The sequence below is a fragment of the Schistocerca gregaria genome, chromosome 4 (genome assembly GCF_023897955.1).
Source record: "Schistocerca gregaria isolate iqSchGreg1 chromosome 4, iqSchGreg1.2, whole genome shotgun sequence".
NCBI classification, from domain to species: Eukaryota; Metazoa; Arthropoda; class Insecta; order Orthoptera; family Acrididae; genus Schistocerca; species Schistocerca gregaria.
The window spans coordinates 563,177,204-563,192,795 of NC_064923.1; the positions used below are offsets into that span (position 1 = coordinate 563,177,204).

Below are 15,592 nucleotides of genomic sequence, written 5' to 3' on the forward strand. Positions count from 1 at the left end.
TTTGCACCTACATCATTTTCTTCTTTCTATACTTTTCCTTTCCTAACTTACCTCCACTTCATCTTAATTATACCCTCTTGATCACCATTTTCTTTCTGTGTAGCTAATTACAGTCTGCCTGTGATCTATTTACCAGTGGGCATGTCTACACTCAGTGTTCTTTTTACAATGGTATTTTTATCAGTGTTGTATGCATGCTAAGCTCTCAGGTTGCTATAGTGCATGTAATAACAGTAATGATAATAATATTAACAGAAATAACAATGGTTATTATTAGTTAATGTTCATTTTGTGGATATAATTATTACTGTTACTGTTTTTTGTGTCTGCAGATAATCAAAATTTCACAGGTCTGTGAGTTGTGAAAAGAGAGCATCTACATATTGACAGAATAATATGCAACTTGCCTCTGGTGGCATCAGTTAGCAGTGTTGACTGTCCTTTAGCAGGTAACTTCTTAACTGGGTTCAGAGGAGACTAGCTCACATTTCAATATGCTCTATGATGCACATTATTTACAATTCACAGGCTATGTATTAATTTCTTACTTTTCCCTTTTTCATTATTCATTTTTTTTGTGCTGTTGCATTTTGATGAATGTAGCCGGAATCTCATTTCTTGTTGGCACATGGCATTGACATAGAAATGTGTTCTTTTATAAAGTACTTCTCATTAGAATTTACAATGTACATATCGATTATCAAATCAATTTTCAAATGATCATGTCGTCACTATTCACATTTGTGTCAGTATTCTCGAGAAAATTCATACTATTTCAAGCAATCATACATGAAAGAAAGAACGTGAGTAAGTCACAATGTGAACTTTTCATTGCCATTTTGCCAAATCATTCAGTTATTATTCTTAAATTTCATGTGAGAAAAAGAGGCCTTGGTTGCAGTGCAGTCTTCTTTGTGTATGTTGCATTCACCGATTACCTCCATTTTATATTTTTGATGAAGTTTGGGTTGCAGTTAGCTTCTTGTTAACAGTGAAATCATTATAAAAGGAGCAATAGCTCAAATGGAACAAGGATATGGAAGGAAATTAGCCTTGGAGTTATTTAAGAAATTTTCATAGCACCCCACCACCTAACTTAGGAAAACAGCAGAAACTCTAAATTGAAACCCATTCCTCACAAGTATAAATCCAGTGTCCTACTTGCCACACCATATTGACCAGGATTTATTTTTCCACTCAATTTCAAAGTATATATATTTGACTTTCTTGTTAAAGATTGCATTTTATTCCCGAGTCAATAAGATATGATGTAAGGTGTCTGGGAAATTTGAATCCTTCCATCCTTACTTTTCACTGATCAACAACTGCTATATTGGATCAATCTCTTGCTACAAAACCTTATACTCATATGTATGCCTCTCTGTTTGTTATGTGAGAGTCTTCACATACCAATCAAATCATTTGAGAAAGGGTTTTTCTTTATTATTGCTTACAACACTTCATAATGCAAGAGACTAACTCTTTTCATACTTAGCATGCAGGACTCATATTCAAGAGTTAATTTTTTTATGTTTTTACTGAATCAATTGTGGAGAATTTTTGACCGTTCTTTGGGAAAGAACACAGCTAATTTCCTTCCTTATCAGTTCCATATTCTGATAACGTACTCTGTCTCAAATAACCTCACTGTTCTCCCTATTTTCATTATTTCCTTACAATAAAGGAAGAAAATAGCTGCATTGGCATAAAATTGATCTTAATTTAAACTACCTTACTTCAGAAGTGGCATATCAGACATTATTCATTTAGGAATATGTGCAAGCAAATACCACAGCAACTAAAGAAGATATAGTGTATGTTATTTCAACCATATTCAATTGCATAACAGTAAAAATCACTAAAATAATACTAAATTACTAAACCAACCAGCTAACCAAATAAATTATTTTCTTCCAAGATACCATTTCTTTCTTAAATAGGCCCCAAAAAAGCAGAAGTCCCAAGAGCAGTACTCACCTCCTATTAGAGCAGCATGCCATTTCGTGATGACCATTCAAAAAATTGTGAAAGAGAACATAAAATATTAATAAGCATCAGAGTAAGTACCATAAGCCAGTCAATATAACGAATAATACAATAGAGATTAGAGAGCATGAGTAAATTGTAGTTATACACCAAAGTACCTTAGCAAAGCACACAGTCAGGGGATCAACATCCAATACCAACAAATCCAACAAGCAAAGTAGAACATAGGCCAAACATCATTCCATTTTATATATTTTGTGATCACAGATCACAGACAAGAATTTCTGCCAAATTATCAGGGCATTTCTTGTGCATCACATGTAGCACTCATATAATGAGATCACAAAAAATATTAATGAAGCCATGAATATTTGTATTTTTCAATTTCTTATATATATGCGCATGCTACTATTGCATCAGACTGATGTAACTCTCAGTCAAAAATCTAATTCCTAACTGTTTAAAAGTAAATTAAATATCTGCAAGCCAGAATTAATAGGTCAAAGTATATCTTTCAGTAATGTGAAAAATGTGGCACATTGTGATATTTTCATGGTGTCAGCAGTCTTGTAAGAACTGTAGTTTCATTTTGTATGACACAAACCTTATTTGGCTTTTGTTAGCACACTTTTGAATGCAGACAACTCCTGGGTTTGTTGGCATTTTATAACTTACACTTACTTGTATGGATAAACAAAATATAAAATCAAACAACATTGTGAAATAACATGTTTAGGAAAGAGAGAAATAGTTTTTCTTTTTAGTTAAGGACAGCAGAAAAGTTTAAAATAAGCAAAATAAGTCATCATTTAGAGAAATTTTGAATTCCCTCACTCTTTAGAGCAGGAAACTAATTTAAAGACATTTACATCACCAAACACAAATGTACTGATAACTTTTGTATCCAAAATTAACTTCTAGCTAACTCATCACAGGTCGAATGTACATGAAACATCATGTATAGATTAGGCTACAAAAATTTCTCCCATTTTTTTCCATTAAATGGAACACAGATATCCCAGCATTATACATTATATTGTATAACACCACAGATATTTATTTGCATGGACACCATTTTCCTAGAAAATATCATGAGTCCACATTAGTTACTAATATTGTAAAAAGCTTACTGGTATAGTGTGTGGATTTTCATTGTTTATTTCACCTACAATAATGACACACTATGAAAACCCATTGCTGCCTGCCTCAACTCAAATGCTCTTTGCCATAACCAATGAAACCTATCTCTAAACCAACATTCACCATGCATATGGTGTTTCAATCCATGGAAACCAGCTTCCCCAATGCCCATCTGAAAGTCTACCGAAAACCTCATTCATTGCAACACCAGCCAACTTCATTCTTACCCATAACTTTTTCTGCTTTGAGGGTTAGACCTAAAAATAAATGAAGAGTTCATTAATGGGAATGAGGATGGCCCATACTACTGCAACTATTTCATGGGCCATATGAAAGGAGGTAGATTAGAAAATTTAAAAAGGGAAATGAATAGGTTAAAGTTGTATATAGTGGGAATTAGTGAAATTTGGTGGCAGGCGGATCAAGACTTCTGGTCAGGTGAATACAGGGCTACAAATACAAAATCAAATAGGGTAATGGAGGAATAGATTTAATAATGAATAAAATAATAGGAATGCGGGTAAGCTACTACAAACAGCATAGTGAATGCATTATTGTGGCAAAGATAGATACAAAGCCCACGCCTACCACAGTAGTACAAGTTTATATGCCAACTAGCTCTGCAGATGACAAAGAGATTGATGATATGTATGATGAGATAAAAGAAATTATTCAGATAGTAAAGGGAGAGAAAACCTAATAGTCATGGGTGACTGGAATTCAATAGTAGGAAAAGGGAGAGAAGGAAATGTAGTAGGTGAATATGGAATGGATGTAAGGAATGAAAGAGGAAGCTACCTTGTAGAATTTTGCACAGAGCATAACTTAATCATAGCAAACACTTGGTTCAAGAATCATGAAAGAAGGTTGTATACATGGAAGAGGACTGGAGATACTGGAAGGTTTCAGATAGATTATATAAGAGTAAGACAGAGATTTAGTTACCAGGTTTTAAATTGTAAGACATTTCCAGGGACAGATGTGGACTCTGACCACAATCTGATGGTTATGAACTGTAGATTAAAACTGAAGAAACTTCAAAAGTGTGGGAATTTAAGAAGATGGGGCCTGGATAAACTGACAGAACCAAAGGCTGTAGAGTGTTTGAGGGAGAGCATTAGGGAACAATTGACAAGAATGGGGAAAGAAATACAGTAGAAGAAGAATGAGTAGCTTTGAGAGATGAAAAAGACAAGGGCTAGTAGAAATCCTTGGATAACAGAAGATGTACTGAATTTAATTGATGAAAGGAGAAAATATAAAAATGCAGTAAATGAAGCAGGCATAAAGGAATACAAACATTTCAAGATTGAGATGACAGGAAGTGCAAAATGGCTAAGCAGGGATGGCTAGAGTACAAATGTAAGGATGTAGAGGCATATATCACTAGGAGTAAGATAGATACTGCCTACAGCAAAATTAGAGAGACCTTTGGAGAAAAGAGAACCACTTCTATGAATATCAAGAGCTCAGATGGAAACCCTGTTCTAAGCAAAGAAGGAAAAGCAGAAAGGTGGAAAGAGCATACAGACGGTCTATACAACAGCAATGTACATGAGGGCAATATTATGGAAATGGAACAGAATGTAGATGAAGATGAAATGGGAGATATGATTCTGCATAAAGAGTTTGACAGAGCACTGAAAGAACTAAGTCAAAACAAGACCCTGGGAGTTGACAACATTCCATTAGAACTACTGACAGCCTCAGTAAAGGAAACAAAAGAAAAATTCAGATTAGGAATGAAAATCCATGGAGAAGAAATAAAAACTTTTAGGTACATTGTAATTGTGTCAGAGACAGAAAAGGACCTGGAAGAGCAGTTGAACGGAATGGTCAGTGTCTTGAAAGGAGGATATAAGATGAACATCAACAAATTCAAAATGAAGATACTGGAATGTAGTCAAATTAAATCGGGTTATGCTCAGGGAATTACATTAGGAAATGACACACTTAAAGCAGTAAATGAGTTTTGCTATTTTTGGGGGGGGGGGGGAAATAACTGATAATGGTCTAAGTAGAGAGGATATAAAATGTAAACTGGTAATGGCAAGGAAAGCGTTTCTGATGAAGAGAAATTTGTTAACATCGAGTATGGATTTAAGTGTCAGGAAGTCGTTTCTGAAAGTATTTGTATGGAGTGTAGCCATGTATGGAAGTGAAACATGGATGACAAATAGTTTAGAGAAGAAGAGAATAGAAATTTTCTAAATGTGGTGCTACAGAAGAATGCCGAAGATTAGATGGGTAGATCATATAACCAATGAGGTGGTGTTGAATAGAATCAGGGAGAAGAGAAATTTGTGGCACAACTTGACTAGAAGGAGGGATCGGTTGATAGACATGTTCTGTGGCATCAAGGAATCACCAGTTTAGTATTGAAGGGTAGCGTGGAGGGTAAAAATCGGAGAGGGAGACCAAGAGATGAATACACTAAGCAGATTAAGAAGGATGTAGGCTGCAGTAGGTACTGGGAGATGAAGAAGCTTGCACAGGATGGAGTAGCATGGAGAGCTGCATCAAACCACTCTCTGGACTGAAGACCACAACAACAACAATGAAAAAGCATTCTTCAAATCTCCTGAGCTGGGGCCCCTGGCTTTTTACAAATTTATGAAAGATATTTTTGTGCTGTGCTCTGAAATCTTTGTGAAGCAGAACTAAACTTCTTTCTGCAACAGAATCATTCTGTTCACCAAATTAAATTCACCCTGTCCTTCTCCAAATTTCTTGGATTATAATCTCCATTTCCTTGTGGACCACATTGAAATTGTACTTCACACAACATCAACCAATAAGTAGCAAGATCTCCATTTCAACAGTTGCCCGCTTCCATGTCAAATGCTTCCTTCTCTATGGTCTATGTATCTATGAAAAACAAATCTGCTCTGATGCTGTATCTCTTGAGACCTATATTAATAACTTCTATCAGGCTTTCCTCCCTGTCAGCTACTCTACTGATCTTGTCAACAGTCAATATCTCCCTGGTGGTCTCTACTTCTGCACCTCCAACCAACTGACATTTAACTTTAAAAAACTCAATGTACTTCCCTTGTCACCAATTACCACCTAGACCCTGAAAGCCTCAAGCCAGGATTATGACTTCCTAATTTTATAAACCCTGAAAAGAAATCATCTCTCCCTCATATTCTCCCCACACGACCCACTGTTGCCTTACATTGCCCTCCTAAACTTTATTGTCTCTATCATTTATCCTTATTTCCTTTTCCTCTTTCTTTTTGTGTTTAATTGCAATACTCATATCAGTCTTTATTTTCCTCAGTGAGCTCTGTACTAAACTGGAGAGACAACTCAAAACTAACTTCATACAGTAAAACATGATGTTTGGTGGGTATGTCATATTGGCAAGGGGTATTCCGGGTTGTTGGTATTACTTGTGCTTGTGACTTTTAAGCAATTCTTCTACTGAACTCAAACCGAATCTAGCCAGCAACATGTAATATTAGTGAACAGTGATTTCATTTATCCTGTGTAGTAGAATGACTTGTCAGCTTGCACTTACCTATCAAGGAGGCTGTGACGTATTGCGTCATGGCTTGGCTTCATGTAGTCCCTCCAATTTAGTATTGGCTCACTGATTTTCCCTGGTTCTTTTATCCCCACCTTTGGTTCTCACTCTATTCTTTTTATTATCTCTGAATTAAAGTTGGCTGGGAGCCTACTAGTGTGATACATTTAACATCTTACTGTTTCTCGCAAGCTTTCCATCATTTTCATCTACCTAATTCCTCATCATAAGATGTGGTGGTCCTTCTTAGTTCAGTGTTTGAATGACCTGTCCCCCACCCTGCTCCCATTTACAGCCTCTACATCCAAATCCTCTTCTCTCCCTGAAGAAGAAACCTGTTTTCCGATAGCTAGAATTGCTAAGTTCTATTCTAAGTATATCTAACAACAGTACTGGGAGTGGTTAGTTAGTTTTTCTGTCTCTCTGTGATATTAACAAACTTCCAACACAGGAGAATTTTAGCATCACCAAGCCACAGCACTGTATACAAGAATTCTGCAGTTGATTTTCATCCATATCTTTTATACTTCAAGCATCTCAAGAGAGACATAGATATTATCACATTTACTAGAAGAAAGTTGTAAATACACTGGTCTCCAAAATTAAAGCAACAAACTATTATTTCCCCATCCTCTGTCACATTCATGATATAATCATACGAACTCTCAACACATGCTCATACAATCATGTTCCACATAGAATATGGTATTTCTGGCATTGTACAATCACGTCCACAATGACAACAGGGTACCTATCAAATGGGGTAATGCTTACAGGTAGTACCATATCCACAATCGCCGTGTAAACAGTCAAAGACAATGCAGCATGCACAGAGAAGATACCTGCCAGATTCTCTGCCGTGGAGGGCCTAGGAAGAATGGAAGCAGGACAGATACAAACTGATGCGGCTCGCTGACTTAATGTGAATCGTTCTGTTGTCTTTAGGGTATGGTGACAATTTATAGAGACTGAAATGTATTCCAAAGACCAGGGTGGGCCTGACCATGTGTGGCATCAGAAAGAGAGGACCGCTATTTCGCTGTAAATACAAGACAGTACCCCCTTAGTACTGATTTCATCTGGAAAGTGATTCTCAATGGATCCTCATCTGGAGGGAATGTGGAACACAAATTCAAAATCCAAAAATTGTGGGAAGGAACCTGTGTCAAGGAGGATCCCTAATGGTGTAGGCAGAGATTATGCTGACCAACTGATCACCTCTTTTTGAAACTGTATGGCATGGTTTAACTGCTGTCAGGTATCATGATGATAACTTGTGATCTCCTGTGTGGCTGTTGTGAGATTCTGTGGACACAGCCTTTGTACTGATGGACAATAATGATCGAACTCCTAGAGCACATGAGGTTGATGTTTTTTTGGAGACAGAAGATACTGCATGGATGGTGTGGCCTGCTTGCTCTTCTGATTTGAATCCCATAGAGCACATCTGGGATGCACTAGGGTCACAGGTTGTAACCACCAATCACTCTCCAAGACTTGCGGGCAGCTCTGCTGGAGGAATGGGCTTTACTGCCTCAACATGAGATTGATGACAATTCAGAGCATGCCCCATCATCAGACCAGTGTTGTTGCCATAGAAGGTCACACTCCATACTGAGCACATTGATTAGTTGTCAGAATGTATGTGCAAATCTTTTAAGTTGGAAAAAAAGGAAAAACATTTTTCTCTACCTTTATGCATGTCGCAGTTTGTTTGAGTTATGTATTATTTACATTGCTTCTACTTTACTATCACCCGTTTATACTGTATTGTTGTCCGCCCCCTGTAGCTGAGTGGTCAGCATGACAGACTGTCAATCCTAAGGGCCGAGGTTCGATTACCGGCTGAGTCAGAGATTTTCTCCACTCAGCGACTGGGTACTGTGTTGTCCTAATCATCATCATTTCATCCCCATTGACACACAAGTTGCCAAAGTGTGTCAAATCGAAAGACTTGCACCAGGCGAGCAGTCTACCTGACGGAGTGTCCTTGCCACACGACATTATTATTATACAGTATTGTTGCAAAGTAAGTGCAACCTCGAATAATTTACATTTGTTCACTTTAATTCTGAACACTAATGTAATATCCATCTGTGATGAAAGGTTTTCATTTATACTACTACACTGTTTCTTAGTCATTAGGTACCAGCTTACCCAACCATAATTATTTGCAGAATGAATTTTTGCATTGATCCGAAATCTTCTGGCAGATTACAACTGTGTGCCAGACTGGGACTCAAGCCCAGATACCTTAAACCCAGATATCTTTTAATCTGTCTTGAATTTCCAAATCATTTCATTCTGTTGCAGAGTGAAAATCCGTTCTGGAAACAATCCCCTAGGTCATGGCTAATCTATTTTGTCTGCAGTATTAACTTAATGGTGACGCAGTCTTAAATTGCCATCTCTCTTACTCTCTAGTAGCAGTGAACAAACTTTCTTTTCTTGAAATCAGAAACAGGTTATTATTTTTGGTAAAGCATATTTTGTTTCCATTCTAACAGAAGGACTTGAGTTTAAAGGTAACTTGAATTTGAAATTAAACTAAGAACGAAGGCTGAATCTCTATCAAGAAGGCTCCAGGACATGGTTATATTTACTACACAAATGAATCCTGTTCACAACAGTTATGTACTTAGTATGACAGAGAGTCACACAACCAAATCAGAGGCCATCCCACAATGAACAGGGACATGCGGACTCCACCCTGATATCCACAACAACTTGTCAGTGTCCTGCTTCATCACAATATATTTTAGTGATACTGAATCCTCCAAAACCCTTTCCTCTGAGTAAGTACCAAGAAATCTTAGAAGATAAGAGCATTTGGAATAGGAATGACTGAATGATACAAGGCTGTCTTCACCCTTATGACAAAAGAAAATTTCTGCTTACGCTAGTACACAGAAGAAACAGAAATAATAAATTTGTTTCAAAATATAATATGTATTAATAATGATAATTTATCATTCTTTCTGGTCTTTGATTAACTACACATATGTTCTAGTTTTTTTGGACAACTCTCTGTTGTACGTCAACATGACATGTCAAACAGCCCACAGCACAGAAATTGTGACACTATTTCCATTAACTGACTCATTTCTATAATATCACAAATTTCCTGTTGTCCTGCTTCTACAATGACTTATTTTACTTACTTCAGACATAAATTATGATACCAAGCTGTGAATCTGAATTAGTATTAATTTTTTCTCTTAAGTGTCATTAACTCTAAACTGAATAAGTACCACAAATGGTAATAACAGCTCATTGGTGGTCAAATGGAAACAAAATTATTACTGACGTATGGAAAGTATGCAACCTGTCTGGTTCTAGTTTTACGGCTTCAGGTTTTCTGATTGCTGAAATATAGCACCTATTGTCACAACCTATGACAAATGCAATCTTAACTTTATTCACATTGCAGATGTGAATAATTTATTAAACTAACTTTCTCTAACCTACTTTAAAATGGTGCACTTCACTAGAGTTCACGCAACATTAGTAAAAACCTGTCCTCATTTGCATTTTCAAGGAATACTGATAAGACATCGAATTATCTGGTTTCATGTGTGGATATAAAATAATTATTTCTAAAAGTAACATGTGATTAATTGATTTGTTAATATGATGTGATACATTATAATTAGAGCCTTAAAAATTAATATGAAAAAGAATTTTTCATAAGGCACCAGCATGTTTGATACAACAGGCTTTCACTTCTGAGATATATCTGAGAAAGCACGATATTTTTAAGAGTACTACATATCACACGTAATTAAAAGAATTTCATAACAGAAATTTCCTGTTCTACATAATAGATTATGCATCTGAAATTAAAAATCAGAACTGAATCTTGACACTTCAAATTCTGTAAGAATTAAATGTTGCGGAGATATGAGCCACTAGAGTGTTAGCAAATTCTGCTACATAAACATTCAATTCTAATTACTTCACTTAAGTAGCTGCAAACAAATTATCAACAGCTGATACACAACTACATAACTACACTTCATAATGTGTAATGCAAACTGTGATATAAATCTACATACTGAGAGCTGTGATGGCTTGAAAGACATTTTCCAATAATAATATTATGTTTATTTACCAGTAAAATACTGTAAAAGAGTCTATTTGGTAGAGCAAGACTATATTTTAAATGTTTTGTAGAACATTGTGAAAGAGAAGCAATGGAAAAACTCTCAGTTATAAATAATCTGATTATCGCTTTCACCTGGGAGAGCGAAGCATTGTAAATAACATCTTTAGCTTGCTAGCATTCTGTGATTTCTAAGACGCTTCTGTATTCTGTGACTTTACTAATTCCCCACCCCCCAGATAGTAGACTTGACTAATGAAGGATATATTTTCAAAGGAGGGGCACTTCTATTGTTAAAAAAAAGAAACAACAGCCGCCATTGCTACGAGATATCAGAAAATATTAATTTTTGTTAATATACACTCTTTTAAGAAGTTGAATGTATACTGTAATACTTGAGCATTGAGAAGAAATTTTTTATGAGATAATAATTGTTATCTTAAAAGGTAAAATTTTTCTCATTTATGAAGTGAATATTATGCTCATCTTTCCTCTCCTAGTAATTACAATACTAAGTGTAAGCAAACAGGAGACTTAGGACTTTAAATGCTAGGCAGTACTGTGTGATCCCTGTTTAATAACACAGTCTTTTGGAATGAAACAGACTCTGTTTTGTGAAAAGTGAAAATTTGTGGAACTTGCCCTACCTACACAGACTATCATAATTGTTCAGAATCATACCCATCTGACTTGCTCTTCAATAACAGCATTAAGAATTTTTCAGAGTTACATTATGACGCAGATCTTGAAAAACTGTTTCTTATGCTGGCTGCTAAAAACTTCAGCCTTTGGTGTGCTTGATTGCACTCTGGAGACACTGCACATTACTGCAAAATTAATAATTTACTCTTTTCAGCCAAGAAGACAGCAATTAAGATCCACACCATTAAATATTTTATTTTTGATGAAAAAGTCAGTTTCAATTTTCATATTCAAACATAACACCAAAGGACAGATTTATTTAAATCATTTAATACTAGGAAGGAATGAGGACCTGGTAAGAGTATGGAACAGTAGTAACAATCAATTTTGGAGTGGAAAGATTCAAGGCTGCCAGCCTGTTTGTTCTTTTTGCTCTTATCAGGAATACTTAATAATTTTTCTAGTGGCCAAGGGAGGGTTATTAGAATATGCAGCTGATGGAATTGTTTTATGGCTTTTCTGTATTTTTTTGTTGTTGATGTCTGTGGCTCCAGAGAGTCCTCATGTTTCTTTTCAGAAAATACTACACAGTTGTTTCCGTGACTGGATCTGTACACAACAGTGAACAGACATGAGGAAGAACACTTCCTGCAGAACATATAAATAGATTTACAGTTAACATATGGTGGGAAAGATAGCAGTCCTAATATTTACCAGTGAAGTTTTTATCTCATTGTATTTTTTGACTATTTATTAGGGTGAATTACTTGAATCATCTTCTAGGTTCAAATATTTCCCTGTCTTACCGGATCAGTCTTGCAACTTTCTTCCTATTTCTATTTACCCATGTTTCTTCACTTGACCTCTTATTTATTTGGATCCCCTTCTATTTGTCCATTTTCATTAACTCATCATTAAAAATATTATAAAATTGTACATTTCGCACCCATACCATTTCACCTTCTATTTTTAATCGGCACTTACAGAAAAAGAAACTCTCCAAGAAATGAACATTTCTTTAACTTTTACTTGACAGTCTTATCATGGTTTTAATTTGTTATATGTATTTACTCTTCTTCCATTGACTATTACACTCCATTTTAAAAATTTGAGATGGCAGACAATAATTCTAAGTTCTGTCAACACGAGAGATATTCACCCCAAGAAACACCAATGTTACAAGCCTCCTTCACCAATGTGGTACTTATTCCATATGTGTTTATCGAGTAGTTCATAAAAAACAGTCAATTATTTACAGAGATTTGGGTTTGTGGCAAAGATACATTACAAAAACAATATTATCTAAAGTGCTATTGATAAAAATATTTCCTGGAAATATTAAAATAAAAAACAATTGTAAAAAATGAATTTTTGTACTTTATTTTTTTATGAAGGTGCAAGTTCACAAAAAACAAATTTCAAAACAATCTACTACACTACAGAAACCTTTGTTCAAATTTAAAAAGAATACTTTTTCTGTGACATGCATGTAGGAAAGGTACATATGGGCAAAAACTACTAAGCAGTAAGCTTTCAAAATTTAAAAATTTATATAAATGCATGATACGGAGAAAAATTAAAAAATGGAGGACAAAAGTGGAACTATCTACACAGTGGGTACCAACAAGCTCAGGTGTGTGTGTGTGTGTGTGTGTGTGTGTGTGTGTGTGTGTGTGTGTGTGTGTAGTTTTATTTTAATTTGTAATTGTGATTATTTCATTTACACAGTAGGTTTTACCTAAGTAATTATTACCAGCACGGTGATTGGAGACAGAACCTATACCATGTGTAAATCTCATGCTTACAGAAAGCTTGTTACAGGTCACATAGTTAAACATGAAAACCGTCAGGGAAGCACAATGTAATAATAGTGCACTACATGCTATAAAAATTCTTGTCCATGCTTTGAGGTGTGGTAGTGCAAAATGATTTTTTAATTGCAGGTGGTAACTCAAACTAAGGAACATATAAGCATTTTTTCCACAAAGAAGTTACTTAAAAACACATGCAGCAGAGTGTTATGAATAAGATAATATTATGCAATAAAATGGGAAAACACACACACACACACACACACACACACACACACACACACACACACAGAGAGAGAGAGAGAGAGAGAGAGAGAGAGAGAGAGAGAGAGAGAGAGACAGACAGACAGAGAGAGAGAGAGAGAGAGAGAGAGAGAGAGAGAGAGAGAGAGAGAACTATCCCACAGAAATAACTTTGAGTCTCCTCCTACCTTGGCAATGAGGTCCTTGGCACGTGACTCAAACAGGTGCTCCAGCTTCTGTGTATCAACTGCAACAGAGGGAAGCTCATCCCATATAGTGCCTCCTACACTGTGCAACTTGGCTGCAACAACAGGATCATCACGAACTTCCTTCCAGAATAGTTTGACTGTCTTTTTAGTCTTTCTAATTGGTGGAGATGTGGGTGAGTTTGAAAGCGCAGTCGTCCGTGGCGAAAGACCATTCCGCATAGCTGGTGGAATGGCAGCTGGCGGTGGTGGTGGTGGACCAACTCCTCTTAGGGCTGGTGGTGGTGGTGGAGCAACACCTCTTGGTGCTGGAGGTGGAGGAGGCGGACCACCATTGCAGATGGGTGACGGAGAAAGGAGGTCAGTGTCATCATCACTGACCAAGTCAGTAAAGTCCAAGTCAGCTAGAGCCAATGGCCGCTTGACCTTATTCACTAATTCCTCCCACTGTAGGTCAACTTCTGACTTTTTGACCTCTGGTGGTGGTCTAGGAGATGGCACAACTTCAGCCTGGGAAACAAAAAATATGTCACACTTTCAAAACTATAACCTTGTGTGTTCATTATTCTAGGAGGAAATATAAAACTATTTGAAGACTGTCAATTGTATATGTTATGAGAATAAGAGATCCTTTTCCAGTTTACTGTTTATTTCTAGCAGAGAAGAGTGTTTTCTGGATAAATTTCTATTTAGATAATTATTCGAATATATTGCAAAAAATTGTATTCACTAATAAAATATTAAAATTTAAAGTGATTATGAAATTACAAGTGATTATGAAAATACAAACAATTACTTGTCACTTGATTTTTTTGCTGCTGGGGGTCAGGTCATGTTTTGTTTGATAAATAATTTAATACAGCTGTATAGAGTGGTGTGCATTGCTGGCTCAGTGAGGAAACTCCAGACCATTACACTAAAAGCCTGGGGTTTGGTCCACTGTTGGTCATTATTTTCGTCACTTGGGTTCCCTCCCCCCACCTACAACAATAATTTAAATGCTAAGTCAAGTAGCAATGTGTTTTGGAGTAGGCTACATGTTGAACTATGGGCCCACCTGTACCTGGTGAGGGAAAGGCAAGAGCATGCCACTCCAGTATGACTATGCCTTCTGACACACTGCAGTGTTCAAATCAATCTTTAGGTTGAGCATCTTGTTACTTGCTTTGTGGTGTAACGGATATAGCATAAAAATGCTCTGTAAGTGAATTGTTTTGCAGTTACACTACTGACATGACCCAATTCAACTGACTCTGTGATTGCCAGTATTTCCTCTCTTTGCTAATGGAAGCACTCTGTGTAACTAGTCAAAGATGACAATGTAACCACCAAAGTCTCTTATCTTCCATACCTCCTTCAATTGTAACAAAATTGCTAACCTTATAGAATATGGGTGTCTCATTCATATAATTACATATAACTCTCATGTTTACAGCACTAGAAAATGAGAGAACAATGGAAGGACTTCCTAGCATCAATAGACTTTAAATTTACAATCTCCTAAAATGGCGTTAGACAAAGTGAATAGCAAAACTACAGAAAAATGTAGTGATATGTGGAATGCTGTTGGACATACGAAGTCATCCAAATTAATTGAAAGTTCACTAGAACTAGCTCAGAATAATTTTTGCCTAAAGAGATGAATGATTTTTGATTGAACATATCCCTATGCAGTTAATAGTGGTTTGGGATTCAAAAATTTCATAAGGTACAGAGAGCTTGACAAAATTAAGGAGTTCATAATATTGCAACACGAGGACTACTTTCTATCCAGGAAGTATCAAGAGGCATTTTGAAGACTTTATTCATCTTTCTAGACAAAAGAAAACAATTGCAATAATTGCACCACTAAAATTTTATTACTGTGTAGGTTCGCAACCTCTAAATATTTTACAAATAAAACATGGTCCATTGTATATTAATGCTCTTTATG

The 15,592-nt window shown here is 36.1% G+C and overlaps 1 protein-coding gene across 10 annotated transcripts in view; it reads right to left on the reverse strand.

Annotated features, from left to right (window-relative positions):
- The window catches only part of LOC126267989 (uncharacterized), a 905,571-nt gene that overhangs the window by 61,529 nt on the left and 828,450 nt on the right, over positions 1-15,592 (reverse strand). For all 10 annotated transcript variants that reach the window (XR_007549061.1, XR_007549060.1, XM_049973342.1 and 7 more), the window contains one exon: positions 13,642-14,169. Coding sequence is in view for 8 of the 10 variants with exons in the window: in XM_049973342.1 (XP_049829299.1) it covers positions 13,642-14,169 (528 nt within the window). In the remaining 2 variants the exon portion in view is untranslated. The remainder of the gene's footprint in view (positions 1-13,641; positions 14,170-15,592) is intronic.